The following is a 25805-nucleotide window of genomic DNA, read 5'->3' as shown; positions in this document are numbered from 1 at the left end:
ACTCTGAAGCTATCCCGGGGACCCTTTCAGCCCCACAGTGGGGGACAGAGGTTGGATCCCCTCCCAAAGGGTGATTTCATTCATTGAGCCAAATTCATTTACTGTAGGTAAAGTGTATTTACCCAAGACGGGAGAGGTCACTGATCGGTGTCAGGTCCCCTCAGAGCATCATGGTAACTGTTGACCTCTCCCTGCCAAAGTGCAGTCTCGCTTCTCTATAGAGGCCAGAGCGGAATCAACCCCTCCCCGATCCATTCTCCACGGGGCGGCAGTGATTCTCAGTGTGAAGGTAATTGGAATCCCGTCACTCTCCGCTTAAACACCAGGCAATGGCTTTCTGTTGTTTCAGAAAACAAACCCAGATTCTTCACTGCAGGGTGCTATATAGAAGGGGGCCCCCATCTCTGATCTCTCCTTCCATGCTGCTGTGCCAAAGCCCAGATATTCCCTTTCTCCCATTCACTCATCCACGGATTTTGCTCCTAGATTTCAGAGCCATTCACCGTTTGACTCCCTGGAGTCACAGCCTAATTGTTGAGACAGCCTGGCCTCTGGGATCAGGAAACCCCAGCAGCCAGCCTCGGCTTCCTCAGCCTACCGCCCGTGAAACTTCGGACAAGTGACTTCATCTCTCTGAGTCTCAATTTTCCTAGATGTAAAATGGGGGTGTTCCAGTGATCTGAGGCTGGGCAGCAAAGTACCCCAAACATAGTGGGCACAACCAGTGTTGTATGATGTCACAGCTCCTTCAGGTTAAGAGTGGGGATGGAGCTCGGGGTGTAGAGGAAGGAAATGGGTTGTCTCTGCTCCATGATGTCCAGGGGCTTTCCTGGGGAAATTCAAATATTGGCACATCTTAACCCACATATTGAGTCCATCCCATCACCTGTTTCTCTGAACACAAGTTTATGAGGACACAGCCATCCCTTTGTTTTCTGTGGCTACTTTGGTGAAATAGCAATAGCAGATTTGAGTGATCACAACAGGGTTACATGGCTTGCAAAGCCATCAGGCCTTTTACAAAACGTAGTTTTCTAACCCCTGATCTTGAGGATTCTTTACTCACACATCTGGTACCTTGGCTGGAATAAATCACAGGCTAGGTTTAGCAGAGAGGTCAGCCATCACACTTCTGTGAGTGTGTATACCACCTTATAGCTTGGGCTTCCTCCCAAGATGGCCACTCTTGGCTAGCTTTCTTTTATGCCACTCACAGTTCATCAAGCAGTTGAATTAGCAAACAAGGTAAGATTTTGGCAGAGTTGCTTCTGCTCTACTTTATTACTGGAGCCAGTCCCAAGCCTGCTTTGATTCAAAGAGGGGAGACACAGACCCCATTTCTAGGTAGGAACAGTCTAAGAGTCTACAGATTTTAACAAATGTTTTAAAGTGCCCACGGTGGACAACAGGGGTATCAGCCTGATAGAATCATTGTGGAAATGAATTTAAAAACTGATCTTCACAAATATTTTCATTCCTAGATCATGGTAAATGTCTGAGAAATTCTAGCTAACATCACCATCTTTAATCTTAAGGCCTCCAACCAAAATGTCAGTCTGGGTCCCCTTTGCCTTTGTTATTTTTCGAAAGATGATAAGTAGCCAGGCTTGATGGCACATACCTATAATCCCAGTCATTACTTGGGAGGCTGAAACAGGTGGGTTGCAGATTCAAGGTTGGTACAAGCGTCTTAGCAAGGCCCTTCACAACTTAGCAAGACCCTGTTTGAAATAAAAAGGGCTATGGGTATAGCTTAGAGGTAGAATACCCCTAGTACCAAAAAAAAAAAAAAAAAAAGATAACCAGTCTCAGGGATGGGGATATGGTTTAGTGGTAGTGTTTCTCTAGCATGTGTAAGGTCCTGGGTTCTATTCCAACACTGCAAAGTAAAAATACATGAATGTATAGATAAGTAAGCAAAATATACAAATCTCTAAAAGAGGGGATTGCTGCTTGTAGGGGGCTGAGGGGCTCAAACAGTGAGACTCCTAGGAAGTCACTGTACATCTCTCATCTCTCATGAGTCAGCTTTTCTCTACGACATCTTGTAGAGTGAGGAGCCGCCTGACCTTTCTCCCTGGACACCGGAGCCTCTTGGTGTTATGGGACAGAAGCACGAGGTCAGATGGATCAGTCACCGGGACATTGTTCTGCTTGTTGGAAAGCAGGATAATTTGATAAAGGGAAATAAATTAACCTCTGTTGAGAAAGCAGCTTTGACACGAAGGCGGGCGGGATCTATGGTGGGGCAGGTTGATTTCCGTCCCTTTCTCTTCTCACCCAGATCCTTTCTGTCAGGCAATGATGTGCTCGGTGCGGTAGACTTCTGGGCCAGTTTGGTCGAAAGGTTTCCTTTTCATCTCTCTGTGTCTCCCCTCCTGTCTGGTTTAATCCATCAGGTTCACAGGGGCCTTGCTTTCTCTCCCGGTACGGCGGTTAGAATGTGGCTTGTGGAGTCAGAAAGCCCGGGTTTGTAACTCGGCTCTTTAACTTGCTAGGGAGTGTGGGCAGACCATTTCAAGGTCTGTCTGCCTTAGTCTTCCCCTCTGTAAAATGAATAATATAATAAGGAGTATTGGGGGGATTGTGAGGGGATTAGAAGTGCGATGTGTTTAAACAATTTAGTCTAACACTGGGTACGCAGGGGAGGGAATAGCTTAATATTAAAGGCAGAGAAAGAGGAGGAGAAGGAGGAGGAGGAGGAGAAGGAGGAGGAGGAGATAAAAGGAGTCGGGAGAACAAAGAGGAGACAGGAATAAAGGAAGAAGAGGAGGAGAAGGAAGAATAGGAGGAAGAAATAAGAACAAAGGAGGAAAAAGAAAAAAGAAAGAGTAAGAAAAAGAGGAAAAGAAAAGGAAAAGATGGAGGAGCTAGTGAAGGATGCAGGACAATTAGGGAGATGGAGGAGGGTAAAGGAGATCACAGAGGAGAAGGAAGGAGGATGGAGGGAAAGAAGTGATAGCAGCATTTGCCAGCTCCCGAGGGACCAGTCTACAACCCTTGTCCCTCCACATCAAGGCATCAAAAATGCCATCTGCAGTGGTGGGAGCAATTAGTTACATCTCAATATGTTAGCAATTAACACATGGAAACCTCAATTTAAAACATACCATATATAGTTACTCAACAAAATGGAAATGAGTACAAATTTAATAAAATTTATGTAGGACTTGTACATGAAAACTGTAAAATGCTAGTGAAGGAAACAAAGAACCAAAGAAATGGAGGCACATGCCACTTACTCTGAATTGGATGGTGTTCCTACAAAGAGATGCTGAAGTCCTAACCCTCAGGACCCAAGAATGTGATCTTATTTGGGGAAAAAAAGGCTCTTTGGAGATGTAATCAAATTCAGGTAAAGTCACACTGGGGACCCCTATTCCAATGTGACTTTCAGTCTTATAAGGAAAGAAGACCTATAAGAAATAGAGATATAAATGGAGTGTGACAAAAAAGGTAAGAATTGAAATGGTGTGACTCTGAGCCAGGTAAGCCAAGGATGGCTGCCATTACCCGAAACTACAAAGAAGGAAGGATTCTACCTTAGGTTTCAGGGGGAGCCAGCGACATGGCCCTGCTGCTACTTTGGTTTCAGATTTTGTGTCTGAGAGAGTAAATTTCTGTTTCTTAAAGGCACTTGGTTGTTGATACTTTGTTACAACAGCCTACAGAAACAAAATATATACCATGTTCATGGATTATCTGGTTCAACATGGCCAAGAAGTCAGTTCTCCTCAAAATTGATATATAGTTTTAATGCAATTTCTCTTATACTCCAAACAAGCCTCCTTTTTTAGATAAATGCAAGATTATTCTAAAGTTATATCAAAAGGCAAAAGAACTAGAATAAAAAAGAACACTTTTGAAAGAGAATAGCCTACCTAGTTTTAAAACTTAATATATAGCTACAGTGATCACGGCCAAAAAGAATATACAGATGGCAGACAAGCACATGAAAAGATGTTCCGTGTCCTTAGCCATTACAGAAACACAAAATAAAATCATAATGAGACACCACTACCCTCCTATCAGAATAAAAAGCAGCAACAAAGCCAATCACTGCCTAGGATTCAGAGGAGATTGATCTCCCATGTCCTGTTGGTATAAAATGGTGCAGCCACTCTGAAGAACAACTTTTGTATTTTCTTTAAAAACTAAAAATAGAGCCGGGAGTGGTGGCGCACGCTTGTAATCCCAGCATTCGGGAGGCTGAGACCGGACGATCGTGGTTTGTGGACAGCCTCAGCTACTTAGTGAGGCCCTCCGCAACTCAGTGAGACCTGGTTTCAAACTAAAGAATAAAAAATAGGGCAGGGGCTGTAGCTCAGAGGTCGAATGTCCCTGGGTTCCATCCCCAGACCCGAAAAAATAAAATAAAATAAAAATATTATTACCACATTACCTAGATCATTTCATTCCTGAGTGTTTATAAATAAAAATTAAATTGTAGTAAAAATACTTTAAAATATAAAATATATACAATATAAAGAAAAATGCATTCACATAAAACCTGTGCACAAGTATTTACAGCAATCTTATCCACTATAGTCCCCTAACAGGAAGCAACTTAGCTGTCACTCAGTGTGGGAATGGTTAAATGGTGACCCATCCATCTCACAGAGCACTACTGAGCAATGTCGGATGCTACCAGAGGCACCTTCTGGACCCTCTGCCTGATAATCTGCTGCCTCTCTCCAGGCTCTGGTGATTCCAGCAGTTCCTGACTTGGTGGTTGCATTGCTCCAGTTTCTACCTCTCCCCTCATGTGGCTTTGCTCTCTGTGTGTCCCTTCTTTCCTAGCTCTCATAAGGATATTTGTCATTGGGTTTAGGACCCACCCTGACCCAGGGTGATCTCATCTCCAGGTTCTCTCCTTAATTACATCTGCAAAGACCCTTATTCCCAATTAAACTAGATTCTGAATTCTTGGGTGACATATCTTGGGGGGAGACACTACCCACTGCAGTCTCTTAAGTCCACTCACCAAGGCCATGCTAGGATGCACACTTGGGGTCCGTCTTCATCTTTGCTCTGGAGCTGGTCCCTGATAAGAGGAGGGAGCGTGGATTCTAACTGAGATGCGAGAAAAGATGCGGAAGGCTTGCTTTCATGGTCTCTGAAGCTGTTGATTCTTTAATAAACACTCGGGAGGAGAGGTGCTGGGATGAAGACAGTACTTTGGGCACCTCAGCATGGGGCTTTCCAGAATCAAAGAGGCACAGGGCATGTGGCTGTCACCTATGTGGTTTTCATTATGTGGTAACCTTTTGCTCTGGGGTCCAAGCAAGGAACAGGAGTTTGACTCACTCGGCAGGCAATCTATTCCTTGCACAGCTGGATGCAACCCGGCAGAGCAGGTGGGACTCTGGAAGGATCTGGGGACTGTGAACGAGTTCTGAAGGAAGCAGAGGTGGGCCCTTCCTGCTCAGCTCACTCATTCCATGATATCTCTGCATCCCTACCCGACCCTGACCCAGGCCCCCTTTTCTTTCTGCAGGACCACATCCCTGTCCCCTACCAGCCAGACTCCAGCAGCAACCCCTCATCCACGACGTCCTCCACGCCTTCCTCACCAGCACCCCCGCTGCCCCCCAGCGCCACGCCGCCTTCTCCCCTGCACCCTTCCCCGCAGTGCACGAGGCAGCAGAAGAATTTCAACCTGCCAGGTAACCCTGCTCGGGAGACACAGGTGTATAGCACTGGAGGGGCAGAGATTAGGAGGGCGCTGGTTCCATGCCGAGGCTGTGATGGGGCTGGTCCTTTCCCTACGGCAACGGGGTAATGATCAGAGAGGGCCAAGGGAGTACATGGATGGACCTTTATCAAATATAGGCAATCATGATATACTGACCTTTGGAGTAGCTACGAGGTATTATCAGCTCCATTTTTACACATAAAAAAACTGAGATGCAGATAGGCACAGGGACCCTCAGAGACTCAGTCTTTTGGTTGGTAGCACCCACTGTCTTCACCGAAATGAGCTAAATGACTTGAATCTGACAGCATGGCCCTGTGCCGAGGGCCTCAGGGACACACCGGAGCAGGGCTTCATTCTGAGTCTTAACTCAGATACCAGGACCTGGCTCTCAACAGAGCAGTCTGCAAGTCTGGGTTCATGGTCTGTCGTGTTCTGGCTGACTAGTTTTCACACATATGAAAGAATGTGGTTGGACGAAATGATCTGGAAGGTTCTTCTACCTCACTCGTGGACTGTGGACCAGGGAGTTGACTGGGCTCCGGGGTAACGGTGGAGGGACCTCTCAGGAGACACTGTGGATTCTTGGTCTCCTCTGTCATCAGACCTAAGAAAGGGGCCTTTCTCGTCCTTCCAGGATTCTTTCTTCCTCTTCCAGGACCCAGCCCAGGCCAGTTCCTGTGTTGGGACTCCATGACTGCTTCTAACTCAGCCACGTTTGTGGTGCTATGGCTGACTTCAAGAGATAGGTTTTGGAATGAGTTCTGGCTTGGCCAGGTGGAACCAGAATCTAGATCGATGTTGTTTAATATGGCAGCCACGAGCCACCTGTGGCTCTTTACATTTAAACGAATCAACATTAAGTAGAATTAAAGATTTCATTTCTCAGCTGCACTGGTCATATATCAAGTGTACAAAAGCCTCATGTAGCTCACACCCGCCATACTGGATGGCGTTGGTACAGAACATTTCCACCGTCAAATACCCCTGGACAGCTTTAGTCTGGGGGCTGATTTCCTCCTTAGCCAATGAGCTTCACACAGGGGCGAGGTGGAAGCCCTGGTCCTCAGCCACAGACCACACCTCCAAGTGAGACCTGCCGTGCGTGAATGGCTGGGAGGTGAACGGAGGCCCCATCTTCTACCTGGGCAGCACCCGGACACAGTCGCCCAGCTGAGGACAAGCAGAGGGTGCCACCTGCCCACACTGCTTTGACTGGGGCTATGGCCTAACGTCTTGCAACTCGGGCATTTCTAGTTGTTGACGTTTGTAAGTTCAAATTGGAGGTGGCCGCCTAGCCACCTGGTGTGAGAGCCACTCGCTTGGCAGCCCACAGGGACGCAGCGTGAGTCACCAGCTGAATCGTCACAGTGACACCAGGACAGTGAGGGAGGTGGCCCAATGTTTCCACAGACCGCAGGCCCCCGCTGCCACCCCCAGTGCAGTCTGAACGAGGTGAATGGGGAAAAGACCTTCCAACACAACCACCCAGACTTGGGGCAGGATCCTAAATGTGGTCCTTGAACCACTGTAGCCCTTGAGACCCTGACTCGAGGAGGACTGTCCCTGAAATGCTCCCTGTTTATGGAGCAGGGACCGGGCAGTGCCTTTCAAAAGAGGGACCCTGCAGAGGAGTGCCCGGCTCTTTCAATCTCTACCAGAACCTGCTGGCACCTCAGATGGGAGGTCTGACTACAGGTGGTCGGTCGCTGTCCAGCACAGAGCCCCCAAGAAAGGGTCCTGGCCACTTTGTGCTGCCAGCTGGCCAGCTAATCTATGCCGATTCCATGACCACTCGTGACAGGCTCCTGGCCCTCACTGGGAACAGGATGAATGGGTTCTGAAGGGGGAGGGCTATAACATAACAGTTAAGAGCCAGGCTGCTTGGGTGCAAATCCCAGCCCTGCCACTTCATACCTACATGATGTTGTGCAAACAGCTTGCCTCCCTGGGCCTCAGTTTCTTCATCTGTAAAATGGAGATGGCAATAGTTCCTTCTCACTGGGCGTGGTGTTGCAAGCCTCGAACCCCAGTAGGCTCAGACAGGAGGATTGTAGGTTCAAGGACAGCCTCAGCAACTTAGCAAGGCCCTGTTTCAAAATAAAATAAAGCTGGGAGTGTAGCTGGAGGTAGAATGCCTTTGGGCTCAATCCCCAGTAAAACACACACACACACACACACACACACACACACACACACAATAATAATAATAATAATAATAATAATAATAATAATACCTTCTCCTTAAAAATCTTTGAAGAGCCGGGCATGGTGGTGCGCACTTGTAATCCTTGCGTTTGGGAGGCTGAGACAGGAGGATCGTGCAGGTTCGAAGCCAGCCTCAGCTGGTTTAAGAGAACCTGTTTCCAAATAAAATATAAAATAGGTCTGGGAGTGTAGCCTGGAGGTAGAAGGCCCTTGGGTTCCATCCCCAGTACCACCAAAAAAAAAAAAAAAATCTTTGAAGGACTATACATTAAGATTTAGTAAATTGAGAATCTCATTAAAGATCTCAACCATTATAAACCACCTGCATTATTATTATTAAACACAAAAATAAGTTTAAAATCACAACAGCTATCTCTTTTGGCCGTTCTCATCATTGCTGCTAATTAATATGGGCCCAGACAGAATCATGGAAAGAAAGAAAAAATCCCCAGGTGCCTAGGCATCAGGAAGAGGACTCCAAAGAGGGGGCAGGTAATTTGGGATTGTCTATTAAAGTCTTAAATGTGACCAACAATGTTGCCTCTAGGAATTTATCTACTGAGATGGTTGCACTCGAGCCCCGGAGTCCGTGTGTAAGGATTTCACTGCCACAGTGAAAAATTGAAATTGATTCAAGTGCCCATCGGGACAGGAAGGGCTGAATACACTGAGGTCTATCTGTACAACACAGTACTCTGTGGCCATTAAAAAGAGCGCAGACTCGGGAGATTTCCTGACCTGGGAAGATAGCCATAATGTATTTTAAGTGGAAAAAGAAGTGATTTGCAAAACAATCGGTTTAATTACATTCTATTTATTACGGAAATAATATATATTGCATATATTTATGTATGTGCACAAGCGTGCAATTATGTTCGTATGCACAACCAAGCGCAGAAACTTCTGAGCCGAGGGTTGGAATCCTAGGCCCTCTATAATGTAGAAGAGGAGCAGCATGCATTTGTTTGAGAATTGAATAATAAGGGTGAGATACAATGCTGATATGGAAAAACAAAAATAGGACCTTTCAGAAATGCAGTCAGAGCTTCACCTGTCTCGGAAGTTTTAGCAAAATCACCCCAAGGTGACAGGAACCCTTCCTGGGGAGCTGTCACACTCCGGATTCTGGGCCTCTGCTGAGAGGAAGCGGAGATTGAGGTTTGGTTCTCTGCCAGGTGTTGAGTTTTCTGAACGCTGTTTAAGCTAATTCCTGGACAAGACAGTGTCCCTGGCATTGATTCATCTAGAACACTCTTGTCCAAAGGGGGCTTTGAAGTTAACAGCCATTTGACTGGCCAGGTAAGCTCAGGACACGTAAAGAAAGAGCCGCCATTAGTTGGAAAACAGCGTCTCACGTGTGAGCTGGGCGGTGTCTGTGACTGTACTAGTCCCATTGGTCGGCCGATCTTCTCTGCCCGTGCAGGGCGGAGCTGGGTGTGCCGTGTGGACACAGATGTGAATTTGGGTCCCAGCTTTGCTCTTTCCTGGTTGTGTAGCTTTTAGCAAATACTCTGCTTGGATGTCAGTTTCTCATCTATAAAATGGGCCAGCGATTCCATTTTGGCAATCACTGTGTCAAGATTCATGAAGAGGCCGTGTAAGGGACATTTTGTAGGTTTCTGCGGCCAGCGATTAAATGTCCTCCCTCTTCAAAGCCTTCTAGCGCCATGTCGATTCACACCCACGCACACCACTCCAGCAAGTATCAAATCCTAATACAAGGAGAAAAAAAGAGACGGAATGTGCCTTTGGTAGAGACCACGGGATTTCTGAGATCTTGCCGAGTGTGGTGGTGCACACCGGTAATCTCAGCACTTGGGAGGCTGAGACAGGAGGATCGCAGGTTCAAGACCAGCCTCAGCAACTGAGATCTCACCCTCATTCTTGGCCAGGTGTGGTGTGGTACAACCCTGTCATCATAGTCCTTGGGAAGTTGAGACAGGAGGATCACAGGTTCAAGAGCAAACTCTGCTAAAAATTAAGAGTCTCAGCAACCTAGGGAGACCTTGTTTCAAAAAGACAAAAAATAAAAAAAGGGCTGGGGTATGACTCAGAGGTAGAATGCCTCTGGGTTCAATCTCCAGTACCACATTTTATATATATATATAATCAGTGATCCTTGACTTAATCACATCTGCAGAGGTCCTTCTCTATGTAAAGTGATGAATTCCCAGTGTTCAGGGTCAGGACGTGGACATCTTTGGGGACTCCGTGCTGCCCACAACATCCCCTGTAGCCACGGGGTCTCCAGCTGAGCGGGAGGGACAGGTGTAAACATGCACCTGAAGACAGGAATATAAATTGGGTGAGACCTGCCAAATGGGAGGGTGCTGAGAGCAAAGGCATAAGTGGAGCCGTCCAATTTCAAGTTGAGGGTTAGAGGTCACTTTGCCCCAGAGGTCAGAGAGCAGGGCCGAGGCCTCCACATCAAGGAACTGAAGAATGTCCCAGTGGCCAGAAAGCCGTAGACAGACAGCACCAAGCTCACCTCAAAACTGGCAGGAATGTAGATTTTTTTTTTTTTTTTTTTTGGTATCGAGGATTGAACCCAAGGGCATTCTGCCTCTGAGCTATACCCACTCTTCTTGCTGTTTTTATTTTTTATTTTTTTATTTTTATTTGAAACATAGCCTTGCTAAGTTGCTGAGACTAACCTCAAACCTTGAGATCCTCCTGTCTCAGCCTCCCAAGTACTGGAATTACAGGCGTGTACCACCACGCCCAGCTAGATTTTTTTTTTAGGACTCAATAAAATACCTTCCAAAGGCCTAAGCTGGTGATGACTGGACCCTTCTGGATGCTTCTAGAACAGCATTCTGGCTGCTCCTGGAGGAGGTTTAGGCCAGGTCAGGGCTCTGAAGTGGCAGCTCCTTCAGCAGTGCCTGCTGCTCCCTCTGCCCTGCTGTCTCTTGGGCCCCAGCCCCTGTGATGCCACAAAGACAGAAGCCGCCCAGTTCCTGAAGCCTCTTGGGCTCATCAGCTGCTCGTGGGGCTGTTCTGGTTGGTGTTCATTATCCATGGAAGGACAGCATCCTGTTCTTCCCTCCTGTTCTGGTCACTGTTCTCCTTCAGCCATCAGGAACCAGCAGTTCAGTGGTGTAGGACAGGGAGAAGTTGGCTCAGAGCGTGGGGGATCTGTCAGGTGTCCCACTGCCTGGGCCCACCTTCTTTCAAACTCTAACACAGCTTTTGGTCTCCACAGCCCAGCCCCTTCTTCCTCAAAAAGCTTAACTTCCAGCCTGACTTTTCTGCAGATGCAGAATTCCCCCACCCCAGTCAGAAATGTGAAGGAAAGAGATCAGCTACAACTCCTAAAAGCCCTGGGTGATTTTATTTTTTCAATCTCAGCCTCTTGTTGACACAATGGCTGCATGTAATAAGAAACCTAGGTTATATAACAATAACGACAGAACAAGTCCCTGGAACCACAGAGGTTGCTTTTCTTTGAGAGATCTGTTCTGGGACCTCAAATAGGATCAGAGTGCATCTACCTATCTCCAGATAGCAGAGGTGATCTGAAAATGATCCACACCATAGGTTTCTGCTGTTTTATCTGTGATAAGAAAGCTGATTCCATTCAACAGATGTGTGTGGTGCGCAGGGAGTTTGGATCCTGTGATACTGGGACTCGCTCTGTCCTGAAGGAGCTTATAAATCAATTCCAGCCTCTGGGGACTATTTAATTTGCTTCACCTAAACAAATGACAGCCCTCGAGGCCCTCCAGTTGTCTCTTAATTATAAATCATTTTTGTCTGTTGGTTGAGAGCTTAGAGTTTGTTTGTTCTTTGCAACTAATGTACTCATCATCCCTTGAGATCCTGGGCTTCAGGACCCTCTCGAAGACCAAAATCCATGTGTCTCGGTCGACAGATTTTAGAGATGTCTGCAGCACCTAGGACATGGTGGCCAGAAGCAGAGAGGGAGAGCACACAGGCTCTGCTCTCACACTGTGGTGGCCAGAAGCAGAGAGAGCGCAGGGGGAGGAGAGCGCCTTATATAACCCCAAGGCCACACCCCCAGGGGCCCCTCCATGGCAACCAAGCCCCGCCTCCAACATAGCTCCCTTGTTTCCACCCGGGATGCTCAAGGGCCTCCTATAAAATGGCTCAGTATCTACATAGAACCTGCACATACGCTTCTATATTATACGCTTTAAATCAGCTCTCGATTATTTATAACCCAGAATCCAATGCAATTACGATGTCGATAGTTTGTATGCTGTATTATTTAGGAAACTATGACAAGAAAAATAAAAAGGTCTATCCAAGTTCAATACCAATGGTATTTGTATTCAAGTATGTTCAGTGCTGGGTCTGGATTGATCGAATCTGTAGACACAGATCTTCTGAATCCAGAGGGCTGGCTGTACTTCTTTAGATACCACTATACACACTTTTATGTAATGATGATCCTCGCCCTACACAGAAAGGAACATTATTGCTCCCATTTTGCATAGAGATACTAAGACTTGGAGAGGTTTGCTTTGGCTTTAAGTAACCAAAAGCAGCCGGGCATGGTGGTGTGTGCCTGGAATCCCAGTACTTGGGGGCCTAAGTCAGGGTTTTCAGTTTAAGGCCAGCTTCAGCGACGAAGCAAGACTTGAGCAGCTTAGTGAGACTCTCGGCAATGTAGTGAGACCCTGTTTCAAAAGCCAAAATATAAGAAGGGTTGAGGATGCAGCGTGGAGGAAGGATGCCGTTGGGTTCAATTCCCAGTACCAAAAAAAGAAGGGAAAGGAGCCCAAAGTGGCACGAAGGTTCCCCTCTACAGGCTCAGCTCCTGCCTCCTGCTGAGAACCACATGCTAATTATTTCAGGAGCCAACAACTAGCTGTGGCTTGTCCCTGGATGTAATCAAATTGTTTCTGGAAGCGGATTCTGCAACTCAGACTCATCCCTGACCCCATCTCTGCCCACTTCCCTTATTAGATGAAAAACATCGTGTGACTCCCCCAGGCCCCAGGTGCTGGACCCCACTTTAGTAAGAGGTAAATTAGAGACCTTTCAAGTTGTCAGAGGCTCCTGACAGAACGAATTGTGCAGTGAGCAATGATGTCTAAGGAAATTTCCTTTATATAAATGTTTTCCTAAATACAGAAATTAATTCAGGCTTGTATTAGAATAATGTCCCCTGTCCACGTCCTAATCTGGGATCTGTGAACCTGCTCTCAGGCATGACTGAAAGGGTCTTTGGCAGATGTGATTAAGTTATGGATCTGGAGATGGACAGGTGATCCCAGCAGCCCTAAATGCAGTCACAGGGACTTCATAGGAAGACACAAAGGGCCAACAGCAGAAGCGGAGATCGGAGCGATGAGATTACGAGCCAAGAAATGCAGGCAGCCCCATGCCGCTGGAAGATCCCAGGGGTATCCAGAAGGAACCCAGCACCTCCATCTCAGCCCTTCAAGTCAGCCTCCGACCTCCACCACGCTGACAGAGGATTCCTTGTTGCTACTTTGAGCCACTACATTTGTAGTCATTTATGACAGCGGCCAAAAAGAGAACGATACAGTGCTCAATGTAGACCATTGAAAAACACATGGAAAGGATGAAGGATGGTTTTAAAAGCCACTATACGTACTCTGCCCAAAGGGAAATAATTAAATTTGGTGTTATAGTTGTTGGGGATGGTGGTGATGGTGGTGGTGATGGTGGTGGTGATGGTGACAGTGGTGGTGGTGGTGATGGTGGTGATGGTGATGGTGGTGATGGTGGTGGTGATGGTGATGGTGGTGGTGGTGGTGGTGATGATGTAGTGATGGTGATGGTGGTGATGGTGGTAGTGCTGGCGATGGTGGTGGTGATGGTAGTGGTGATGTTGGTAGTGATGGTGGTGGTGATGGTGGTGGTAGTGGTGGTGGTGATGATGATGGTGGTGGTGATGGTGGTGGTGCTGGTGATGGTGGTGGTGCTGGTGGTGCTGGTGATGTGTCTTTAATGAAAGTGGCATTGTGCTCAGGATCACACTCCAGGTTGGACTGGTCTGATTTTAGGGAATGTGAATTATTAACTGGGAGGATCCACTTTGATGCTCAGAGCGTTGGTTTCTTTACACATGCCCATGGTCCCTCGTAACCTGGAGACTCTCAGGGTGGGCAGGGAACGCCCACAAGGTGGCCATGTTGCCCAGCTTGGCTTGAAGGACGGCTCTGGGGGGCCCTCTCTCACCTCTGTTTTCTTTCCCTTGCAAGCCTCCCACTACTACAAGTACAAACAGCAATTCATCTTCCCAGGTGAGCATCGCGTCCTGCGAGCTGGTAAGATCCTTCTGAGCAGGCCCAGCTGGGCAGAGGGGACTGTTGCTGGGGTGGACGAAATCAAAGAGGGTGCTTGTGGGGTCAGCACACTCCAGGACAACGGCTGGATGCGGGAGAGAAGGTGCCGGTGGGAGCTCCCAGGGCACCGTGTGACCCAAGGTATCCCGAGCATAGCGCAGTGGGCTGGGTGAGAGGCTCCAGAGCCACACTCAGGGGACAGATGGCCAGAAGGCCCCTCTTGGCCCCCGAGAAGATGTGAAACCAAGTATCTCATTCTCCCAAAGGCGGCTCGGGAGCGAGGAGGATTCAGAGATGGCCAGTGGGTGCTTCTGGTTGCATGCTCGGTTGCTCCTCCATTAGCAGCAGGGGGCTTTGTGCTCCATCTCAGCACAGAAGGGAGGAAGGGGATCGCCAGGGCCCATGACGTGGCGAAATGCTATTAGCTGCCACGTCTCCCAGGAGCCAGGCCTCTGGGGATGCTTGCGGACGCCACATTTGGTGTCTGACTGTCCAATCTTCCTCTCAGATGTGGTGCCGGTGCCGGAGACGCCAACCCGGGCGCCCCAGGTCATTCTGCATCCAGTGACTTCGAATCCAATGTAAGTGCAACAGAGACCCCCCCCCCTTCCCCTGCCTGCCCTCAGCTCCAGAGCCCGGGCTTCCGTCTAGAACTTAGTGGAAGAACACTGAAATCTGTATCATGTTTCACCCTCTTTAAAATCGCTTTAGATTCATACCAGGGACCCACAAGATGGATTCAACCCATTGCCTGTTCTTATATATAAAGCTTTATTGGAACACAGCTCCGCCCATTTGCTTACAGTGTATTTACTATGGCTCCTCTTCCAGTACAGCAACAGGGTTGAGTTTGTAAAGAGACCATATGGCTAGTAAAGCTGAAAATAGTGACTCTCTGGCCATCGCAGAAAAAGCTGGCCGGCTTATAAAAATAATATAAGCTAATTGGGGAAAATTTGGACTCTTCTATAAAAAAAAAAAGGAAGGGGAAAAATAGCCACGTAGAATCCTGCCACTCTTAGAACTTTGATGTGTGTTCCTCCTGTTCATATACTATGTAGTTGTAATTCATACAGATGCAACTCCTATCCCGTTTGTTATCTTTAATACTATAATATCATATTATTTTCATATTATTTTATATTATTTTCATATTATTTTAGGCTTTTCAAAGACATTGCTTATTTGTTTGTTTATTTATTTTATTTATTTATTTTTGTGTGGACTGGAGATTAAACCCAGGGGCATTCTACCTCCAAGCTACCCCCCTGCCCTATTTTATTATTTTTATTTTGAAACAGGGTCTCCCTAAGTTGCTGAGAGTCTCACTACATTGCTAAGGCTGCCCTCAAACCTGTGATCCTCCTTTCTCAGCCTCCTAAGTACTGGGATTACAGGTGTGCACCACCTTGCCATAATTTCCTTAGCCATTTTTCTTCTGTCGGATTTCACATTCCTTCCCAGCCACATTTCACGCTTGTAAACAACAACACTACAACAAACACCTGTGTGTCCAGCATCCCTAGATGCAGGCTCTCTTTGCAGGTGGTCCATGGCTGGCGCACCCACAGCGAAGCCGCCTCCCTTCACCCCCTCTCCGAAGTCTGGAGCATGCTGGGCGTTATCCCAGCTCACATTAGCCCGCTCGATTTTTCTTCCGGCTCGCTGCTCCATCCCTCTTGAAAGCCTCTGGAATCCAAGAAGCAGCAACTTGCCCGGGGTTACTGTGCTGACATCGGGCTCAGAATCATTTCTCTGGTTCACGTGACCCAGGTCCACACTTTGTGCGAGATGAACTCCGGGCAAGGACAGGGAGCGCGAGTGAGCGAGAAGCAGCCAGGGCCTGCCACCCAGGGTGTGCAGACTGATGGGCACTAACCCCGCCCAGGAGCTCACTCGATATCCCAGCTGCAGCAGTCGCTACTTAGTGCAAGAGGAGGAGGGCTGCCCCAGGCGGGGAGGGCCCCAGCCCAGGCACTGAGGTCTCCTTCCACCTCCCCAGGCCTTCCTATAAATAATTGGGTAATACACACCACTTCTTTCCCGTTCTTTTAAATGCCCTCCTCTCTCAACTCCCTCCTGCCAGGATCCCCTTCAGGAAGTGGACTGACTCTGTCTGCAGGGTGAGCAGCTCCTGGGGTCCGAAGTCAGGATAGGGGAGCTGCACCCCGCTGAGGAGGCTGGTGGGGGAAATTGCTAAGTTTCTATTGGAGAACCAGCCAGGGGGCTTGGCATCCATTGCGATTCCTTTCCCCACCGGGCCGGCTCTTCGGTGCCTTTATACCACCCAGCTCTGCCTCCGCGCTGTGCCCCATAGATGTACACACATCCCAAGTCTAAATAGATGCCCCGATACACCTCTGAGGCACGTGTGCCCAACATTGTGTGATGTAACACACATCCCACACCCCGGTCCACGCCCAGTCATGACATCAGCATGCAGTGTGCCCCTGACACCCCAGTATGTCCACCCACCTCGCACACACAGGGCACAGCCCACACTCCCCATGCAGTGCTCACACACAAAGACAAAGACACATTGGGTACCCAGCATGCATGCCCAGTGTTTTCACCTACACACACACACACACACACACACACACACACACACACACCAGCTTCAAAGGCAGCCTTAGCAACTTAGAAGACCCTGGCAACTTAGTGAGACTCTGTCTCCAAATTTAAAAACTTAGGTAGGGCTGGAAGTATAGCTCAGAGTTAGAATTCTCCTGGGTTCAATCCCCAGCACAAAAACAAGAAAAAAGAAATAAAAAGAAAAATGAGACCCTAGCAGCCCAGAAAATCTAATTATATAATGTCCTTTGCATTATTTTTCCCTCCTTCCTTCTTTCCTTCCTTCCTTCCTGCCTTCCTTTCGTGTGTGTGTGTGTGTGTCTAGGTTGTGCATTATTTCAGAACCAAGTATTGAAATAAAATGCAAAATAAGCCGGCCATGGTGGTACACGGTTGTAATCTCAGTACTAGGGAGGCTGAGACAGGAGGATCGCACAGGTTTGAGGCCCTCTGCAACTTAGTGAGACTCTGTTTCAAAAGTAAAGAATCAAAAATCGGGCTGGGGCTGTAGCTGGGAGGTAGAATGGGTTCCATCCCCAGCACCACACACACACACACACACATACACACACACAAAGCAAAGCAAAGAAAAGAAAAGAAAAGTAAAGTAAAGGCTACGTACGTAGCAAGCACGTTCCGTTTTGGGATCCTTCGCTCACAGCTTAACTTGCACGCACGAATCTACCCTTTCACCTTAAGGGTCACATTTATTTTTCTTTCTTTAAAGCTTGGAAGGAAATCCATTACTTCAAATTGAAGTGGAGCCCACCTCGGAGGTGAGAACTGGAGCTTGGAGCAGCTTCCCAGGGACCACCTGGGACTTGGCCAAGCCCCCTGGTGTCTGCGTGACGGGCGGGGCCGTGATGGATGCTCTGACTCCAGGACAGCTGGGGGGCGGCCCCTCCCGGAGCTGAGCCTAATGGGCCATTAAGTGGTGTGCATCATGGAACAGCCCGCTGGGCGGGAATTGGCAGGAGATTTGCATTCATAGTTGAAAAATTAGCTCAGGGCCCAGTGAATAGCAAGGGGGACATGGGCCAGTGCCTTCGAAAGAATACACAGGGAGCGAGAGGAGAGGCCGCCGGCAGGGCGGGCTTGGCCGGTCTTGGAATGTTCTGGGGCCCCTTCCCACCTGCCCAAGCCGCGGGGACATCAAATGAAATGCCCTGGGTGAAGAAAACCAGAGTCCTGACCCTCAGCCCAGCCAGTGCGTCCTGAGTGAGAATGTGGTGGTGGTGGGGGGGTGCGTCCAAGGGAAACCGGGGCCTTTTCTGGGACCATTATGTGTTGAGAAATGACTGGCAAAGTAGCCAGGCATCCTGGGCTCACCCTCCCATCCTGCCACCGAGGGCGGCTCACTCAGGCATCTGGGGTCAGGGCGACCTGGAGCCAAAGGAGACGCTAAGGGGGTCCCCTTAGCATTTCTCCCCTTAGCATAAAAGGTTGTCTTATCAAGTCCTGAGGCTTCTGGGAGTCTCTGCTGGCTTGGGCCTGCCATGCCCACATTCCCGCAAGAGTACCCAGGGGGCAAGACACCCCAGGCCCAGGCTCCCCGAACCTGGGCCTTGAATAGTTGTTACCTCTGACAATGATGTGCTGGTGTTCGATGTATGTGGTCAGGTCTATGCAAAGAACTCAGCAGCTCTTTGCCTCTTTTAAAACTTCATACCATCCCCCAGGGCAGATTTTATTACTTCCACCTTACAGGAGGAGAAAAGGAGGGTTGAGAGACTGAGACAAGGAACTTGCCCCAGGCCACCCAGGGCCTGCTCTCCCGCTCTGACTGCTAAGCCCATTCTGTTAACATCTCACTCCTAGGTCACCCATCCCCTAGGGACCATGAGAACTGCAGGCCAGGATAAGAGCCTGCCGAGGGGTTAGGCTGGTGCTGGGGCCAGCGAGGCCGGCATCGGAGCCTGCCGTGAGACATGGCCAGTGCTGGGGCCTCCTAACCCGGGAACGGAACCTGCCGAGGGGTTAGGCCGGTGCTGGGGCCAACGAGGCTGGCATTGGAGCCTGCCGTGAGGCTAGGCCGGTGCTGGGGCCTCCGAGGCCGGGATTGGAATCCTGCCAAGGGGTTAGACCGGTGCAGGGGCCAATGGCCATCATCGGAGCCTGGCGTGAGGCAAGTTCACTCTGCGGCCTCCAAGGCCGGGACCAAAGCCAGCTTAGGGGTTAGACCGGTGCAGGGGCCAGCGAGACCAGAACTGGGGCCTCCCATGAGGCAAGGCCGCTGCTTGAGCCAGCGAGGTCTGGATCAGTCCACTGAGTAGCCAGGCCACTACTGGGACCATCAAGAGTGGGATCGGTACTTGCAACGCAGCATGCACAGAGAAATATCGCAGAAAATATAAATCAGACGCTTCTCTTAATCAGCAATAACTAGGAGGAAAAGGGCAACAGGAAGAGGTTGAGCTATAGAAAGGGCCCTATAGTGAAGCAACTAATGTGACCAATCAGAGGGTATGGAATACTGGAGGATGGAGCCTCTTTAAAATGCAGGAGGTACATAAACAAATGTATCAAAGTAAATCACCAAAGAAGCGTGGGATGGAGGGAGCGGGAGGGAATGGGATGGGGGCTGGAGGAGGGCTAATTGGATGATGTGTGCTTGTATATCCTCTCAAGTCTTGTACTCCAATGTGATTGATATATGACTACAATGCACCAATTTAAAAAATAATAAAAAAAATAAATAAATTTTAAAAAAAAGAAGAACTGCAGGCTTCTAGCCTGTCCCGCTGACCTCCCTGGAAGTGGGAATCATCAGTTCCAAATTCCTCAGGGGAAGAAAAAGACACTCCATATTGGTGGCTGTCACGCTTTCTAGGGCAGACACGTGATTTTAGCCTGTGGTCCTTAATGCGCGCACGTTAAAAGTCAGACAAGTGAAAACAGCGTGGTAGGAGGGAAGGAGTCCAGAGACCTGAATTCTTTCTTCCTCCGCCTCTGCGTGAACGGGAGGGAGTGAGGGAGGGAGGTACTTCCCAGGGCAACAGCATCTCAGTTTGTCCAGGAGTGGGGTGTGTCCTGAGAGGTGTTATTTTTGGTGCTAAAACCACCAAGGGCCCAGCAAACTGGAATGGGCGGTCCCCTTAGCATAAAAGAGTTGGATGATAATGATGTCTTCTGGGTCCTTCATCGTACTAGACCAAAGCCACCCGGGAAACAGAGCTATGTGTCTGCACCAGCCACAAATGCAGGAAGAATTTAAAGATGTGTGTGGACCTGCCCACCGTACAGGGGACCCCGCAGGACCGCAGGAGGGTGGGGCCGGGCAGCAAGGGCTCTGACTCTTCCCCTCTGGCCACAGAATGAAGAGGGCCATGATGAAGCCGAGGAGTCAGAAGACGACTTCGAGGAGATGAACCTGTCCCTCCTCTCGGCCCGGAGCTTCCCGCGCAAGGCCAGCCAGACCAGCATCTTCTTGCAGGAGTGGGACATTCCCTTTGAGCAGCTGGAGATCGGCGAGCTCATCGGAAAGGGCCGCTTCGGGCAGGTGTACCACGGCCGTTGGCACGGCGAGGTGGCCATCCGGCTGATCGACATCGAGCGGGACAACGAGGACCAGCTCAAGGCCTTCAAGCGGGAGGTGATGGCCTACAGGCAGACGCGGCACGAGAACGTGGTGCTTTTCATGGGCGCCTGCATGAGCCCGCCGCACCTAGCCATCATCACCAGGTGAGTCCGGCCTGGGCGCCCTGGGCTCCCCCAGGCCCTGCGTCTTTGATAAATGCGATTCTGGTTGATTCATTGTTCTGGAGAATTCGCTATCTCCAGGTCTACCATTCACAGCTGGTTTATAATCTTTTGAGACCCTGGGAAATACTTTTAGTGCTCAACTTTTTAGCAAAGCAGTGTCAGAGAGAGAGAGAGAGAGAGAGAGAGCGCTAGCTGAATGTGGAGTCCAAATTTCTGAGTGCAATATCCCCTTTGCTGTATGGTTTTGTGTAAGGACATTTCTGAGACTTGCTTTCCCCATATGTAAAAAGAGGCAGACTTATAACAAATCCAGCCAGCTCTTTTTTTTTTTTTTTTTTTTTTGGTGGTACTGGGGTTCCTGGAAGCCCTTCTACCTCCAGACTACACCCCCAGACCTATTTTATACTTTTTTATTTTTGGAAACAGGGTCTCTTAAGCCAGTGGGGCTGGCTTCGAACCAGCGCGTTCCTCCTGTCTCCGCCTCCCAAGTGTGGGGATTACAAGCGTGCGCCACCACGCCTGGCATAAATCCAGCCAGCTTTTGCTGTGACGGGCCCAATAGTAAACACTCTCAGCCTTACTCTATTTCCAGCCAGTCTCTGGAGCAGCCATGCATAGGGCGTGAAAGCAGCCATAGACCGATTACAAGGCCATGTTCCAATAAAACTTTATTTCCAAAGCCTCGTGGTGGGCTGGATTTGGCCCAGGGCGCCATAGTTTTCCAATTCCTAAATGGAGGCCCCGAACATTGTCATTCTGGCCTTCACTGACCAGGCAGAGCACATTTGCAGTCTTGGCATCATTGCTGTAAATATCCAGGACCCGTGTCCATGGTGTGCAGAAGGGGTGGCCATTACTCCTAGCGTTAAGATCAAGTGATAGGGATTTTCTTAGACTAGTTCTCTCCAACATCACCCACTGACACAAGGCAAGCATTGGGGGAGAAATAGCTTTGGTTTCTGTTGAACAGTTGTGAAACAATCCTTTGGTACTTTTTTCTTTCTTTCTTTCTTTCATTCATTCTTTTTTGTTTGTTTGTTTTTGGTTACTGTTTGCAGGATGGGGCTGGAGCCCAGGGGCACTCTACCCCAAGCTGCATGCCCTTTATTGCTTACTTTGCAGCAAGATCTTGCTAAGTTGCCCAGACCAGCCTCAAATTGGTGAGCCCCTGCCTTAGCCTCCCAGGTGCTGGGGTTCTAGGTCTGTGCCGCCGCGCCTGGACTTCCCAAGTCACACTAGTCCTGGCTGCTGTAGTGACCAGCAAGTGGCCTGTGAAGTCCATAGGAACTCCTTTCCGTAGGCAGCCCCAGCGGTGAGACCCCACCCCTTGGGAGGTGTGGCGCTCAGAGGACACCCACTGTATTTTTCACCTGTTCCCTGGAGAGACAAAATCTCCTTGAGTCCATCCATATGACTTTGGCCATCAGTAGAAGGTGTGTTACTGGCTATCACTGCTGGTCATGTGGATGAGTCCATGTGTTGAATGGTAAATGCTTTTGAAGGATGGATGGGAGATCCTTCCGTTCTCCTTAAACCAGGGTAAAAATGGTGGCTCTCGACCCTGCTCAGGACAGATATATCTCTAAAGTAATCAATCCTGGGGCTGAGCCATTCTGAGTGGGCAGGGTCAGCTCAGTAACGGAGCACCCACAACTTGGTGGCTTCTCTCTGTCCTGTGGACGGTTCTTCTGGCCTGAGCCAGGCTCAGTAACAAGGCTTTCATGGGTGGTTGTAATCAGCTGGCGGGTGGACAGGGGCCCAGTCAGTGTCGGCTGCCCTCGCTTCCTGCCTGCTAATTGGGCTCTCACCCCAACAGCCTAATCCAGGCTTGTTCCCACGGTGGCCTCTTGTCCCCAAGTACAGCAAAGCCCCATGCACATGTGTTCATATGAGCCTCGGGTCATGGTGCCATGTCTAGTATCCATTGGTCGAAGCAACTTATATGAACAGCTAGGCTCAAGCAAACAGACGGTATCTTAAAAGAAGGAGCTTCAGTGTCCTGTCGCAGGGACAAGGGTGGAGGGAGAGGGACAATAGTGGCCAGTTTTGCAGTTATCCCTCTTCTACCTCTCCTGAAGTTACCGTCTCCTCTTGACAGGAAGGCTGGGGACCCTCACTCAGGATGCATGGGTCTGATTGGAAGGGGTCTTTATCTACCTCTGGGATTCCTACGACTCCTTACTTTTCCGTGACTATCCATGGAGCCCAGTTACCCATCCCTCCCCCCTATCAAAAGCTGGCTGATTGGAAGTGGACCCAATTAGCTTGCTACCCTTGAAGAGCGAGTGGTCCTTATGAACCTGTGTCGCGCAGCCTGACGCCAGCTGTGTTGGAGACCCTTTTCTGTAGAGAGCGCCGTAATTTCCTATACATTTTGCAAATAGCCCAGCCTTTGCTGGCACCAAGATAAACACTGTGCAGCTTTGGGACGTGTAATTGGTCCCTGAAGTGTTTGGGTATTTTGTGTGCGGGCTCCAGATGAGCCCCAGAGAAGTGGCGTTTATGCCCCGTTATTGTGTTGTATATATTTATCTTGGGGACGGGCTCTACATGCCCCTCTCTCTTGACCAGCGCTGTCCACCTTTTGGCGGTCCAGATTTTTCATCTGAATGTTCGCTTTGAAAGCAAATATTTGAGTAATTTGATTAATCGCTTGCATTCGTGTGATTGACTGGCAGCGGTCAGTGGCTGGCCGTCAGCCAACCAACTGGCCCAATTTTGTGACCCTGGTTTTATTTTACAAGGAGCATAAGACCAGATAATTACCTGGCCTATTCCGGATAAATTCACAATGGCTTATTCTAGCCAATTACTTAGTAATTATCATTGAAGTTAACAAGTATTCTAAGATTAGCTCCCGGGTAATGCAGTCTGCGTGGCTCTTGGGGAATGAGTAATAACCAGCTAGTTACTCAAATGCTCTATCCACAAATACAATTATCATCAGGATGACTAAATTGTTTTGCAATTAGATCATTACGGAATTATTGCAAAGCTATCGACTGTGCCGTTGTGCCTCTGAAAAACTCCAAGTGGAATTTGAAAGCCAATAATGCACATGTTCAAAGAAGAATTGCCCACTCTTCCGCCCAGCTGGCCCAGGGCTTCCTGGACCTCAGTTTCCTCGCCTGTAAAGGGAGCAGTGCGTGTACCCGGGAGCTGCCCGTGTCCCATTTCTAACAACGTCCTCAACTTCGGTGGCTTAAAACACTCCTTTACTCCTATAGAGTTCCGAGGGTCTGACGTCCGAGTGGGTCTCACTGAACTGAAACCAAGGCAGGGCGCTGCCGTCCTCTCTGGAAGAGAATCCACTCTCCTGCCTTTCCCGGCTTCCAGAGCCAGATTCCTTACACTCTGTAGCTTCTGACTCTTCCTCCATCCTCAAGACAAAGCATCTCGTGTCCGTGATTAGCTCTTTCTTCTCCTCTGTCAATCTCCCTCTGCCTCCTTCTTAGTGGGATGGAGAACTCAGGATAATCTCCGCATCCTGAGATGTGTCCCTTAATCCTAGGGACAAAGCCCCTTTCTCTGTATGAGATGGTAGCACTTCTGGTCTCCAGAAATCAGGACCTGGATGTCTCTGGGGGCTGCTTTTCTGCCCTTTCTGTTCTTTGGGTCTGCTGCACCACTGCAGACCCAAAGAACTGAGTCCATTTATAGATGGAGCCTTTTGAACCCAGCTCTACCCTCGTGGCGGCCGTGGGTGGCTCCAGGGAGTGGGAATCGCCCTATTCTTCCCAAAAGGTGTATCACAGAGGTCGTGGGGCTCTTGTGAGCTCCAGCCCCAGGCCTTCAGAGAAGATGCAGTGCTCTGGGCCTGACAAAGACTGATTCCTTCACCTGGCACCTTTTCTGGAAGCCGAGGGGGCTTGGCCGGGCCTCGTTGTGGAGATCTTGTGCCTGATTGAAGGGAGAGAGCAGACTGTAAAGGCAGCCAATGGCATTGCCTTCAGCCAGTGTTTTGCCCACACCAGGCACGGCCACGCGCTCCTGTTGGCCACTGTGCCCATTTTACAGTTGTGAACCCAGAGGTCAGAGAGGTAGAGGGAGCCCTGGCCCAGGACATGGGACAAAGCCTGGGATTGAGCACAGGCGCCTCCGGACGCTCCTCCTGCAGGTTCCCGGGCCCAGTCGAGGGAACGGGCTCCACCTAGGAGCAGCGCCAGGTCATGGGGTATCTCTATGTCTGGTCTGGTTGGGTCAGAATTACCTGGAGGGCTTGGCCCCAGCACCCAGGCCCCATCCTGCTGTGGTGAGCCCAAGCCTCTGCCATTTTTATTGTGGCCCTAAGGATTTTGCACACACCAGCTTGAGAACCACTGGGTTGTGAGGATTGGATTATGAATTTTCTTCTAGCACCTTTGTGTGCTTATATAGTAGATTTCTGTGAAGATGGTGTGTGTGTGTGTGTGTGTGTGTGTGTGTGTCCACCCTAAATTACCTGCCAATTCTTTCCTTTCTCTCCTTCCTATCCTCTTCCCCACACCCCCTCTGTGAAACCCGCTCTTCCTCTCTCTTTCCCCACACCATTTTCACTCCATGAATATTGGTCTCTTAAAATTTCTATACCCTTGGCTGGGCGTGGTAGCCCACGCTTATAATCCTAGCATTTGGGAGGCTGAGACTGGAGGATCATGGTTTGCCGACTTAGTGAGGCCCTTAGTGAGCTACTTAGTGAGGCCCTCCGCAACTCAGTGAGAGACTGTTTCAAAATTAAAGAATAAAAAATAGGGCTGGGGTTGTAGCTTGGAGATAGAATGCCCCTGAGTTCCATCTCCAGTACCAAAAAAAAAAAAAAAAAAGAATTTTTATACCCAACTCATATATTATACCGTTCCTCAGCAGAGCCCTGATCCCTACTCTCACCTCAGTTTTCTAGAATTCCAAAATTAGTTAAACCGGTGCCTCTTGTCGGGTGGGCCTCTGACCAGCTTCACCTGGGGGTGCGTTAGAAACGGGAGCACCCCCTTCCAGCCGCCTGTGCCTAGTCGAAGCTCTGGGGTGCACTGGCTGCCTTTAAGAAGCCTCCAGTGAATTCTGGGATGGGCTGAGGCTGAGGCCCATCACTTTAGAGAAGGCTGTTCCTGCTTCTGGCCCCAGAGAGCTGACTTTTCTCCCCCGCCAATAGCTTCCAGCATACCTTGGGTTCCTCCTCTCGGGGAGCACTGCGAGGTGAGCTGTCGCGTGCACCCTGGGTGAGGGTCTAGAACGTTCCAGCCTCCCACCGGCAGGTTCCCCATCCGCGTGCCCTCCACAGGTGTTGATCAGAGCCTGGCCCTGTGCCGGCTGGGAGCCAGACACTCAGAACGCGGTGTCTCCAGTTTATATCGGGACTTCGCACAGCAGTG

General features: G+C 49.4%; 1 protein-coding gene across 1 annotated transcript in view; it reads left to right on the top strand.

Annotated features, from left to right (window-relative positions):
* KSR2 (kinase suppressor of ras 2) overlaps positions 1 to 25805 on the top strand; it is a gene marked incomplete at both ends in the record, with an annotated part of 432583 nt that overhangs the window by 355834 nt on the left and 50944 nt on the right. Inside the window, 5 exons of the mRNA XM_080717771.1 lie at positions 5498 to 5666; positions 14098 to 14139; positions 14690 to 14762; positions 17483 to 17531; positions 20069 to 20436. Coding sequence (XP_080573897.1) covers positions 5498 to 5666; positions 14098 to 14139; positions 14690 to 14762; positions 17483 to 17531; positions 20069 to 20436 — 701 coding nt within the window. The remainder of the gene's footprint in view (positions 1 to 5497; positions 5667 to 14097; positions 14140 to 14689; positions 14763 to 17482; positions 17532 to 20068; positions 20437 to 25805) is intronic.

The sequence above is a fragment of the Muscardinus avellanarius genome (genome assembly GCF_963383645.1).
Source record: "Muscardinus avellanarius genome assembly, chromosome: 21".
NCBI classification, from domain to species: Eukaryota; Metazoa; Chordata; class Mammalia; order Rodentia; family Gliridae; genus Muscardinus; species Muscardinus avellanarius.
Note: the sequence above shows the minus strand (reverse complement) of the source record. Positions and strands in the feature narration are given on the sequence as shown.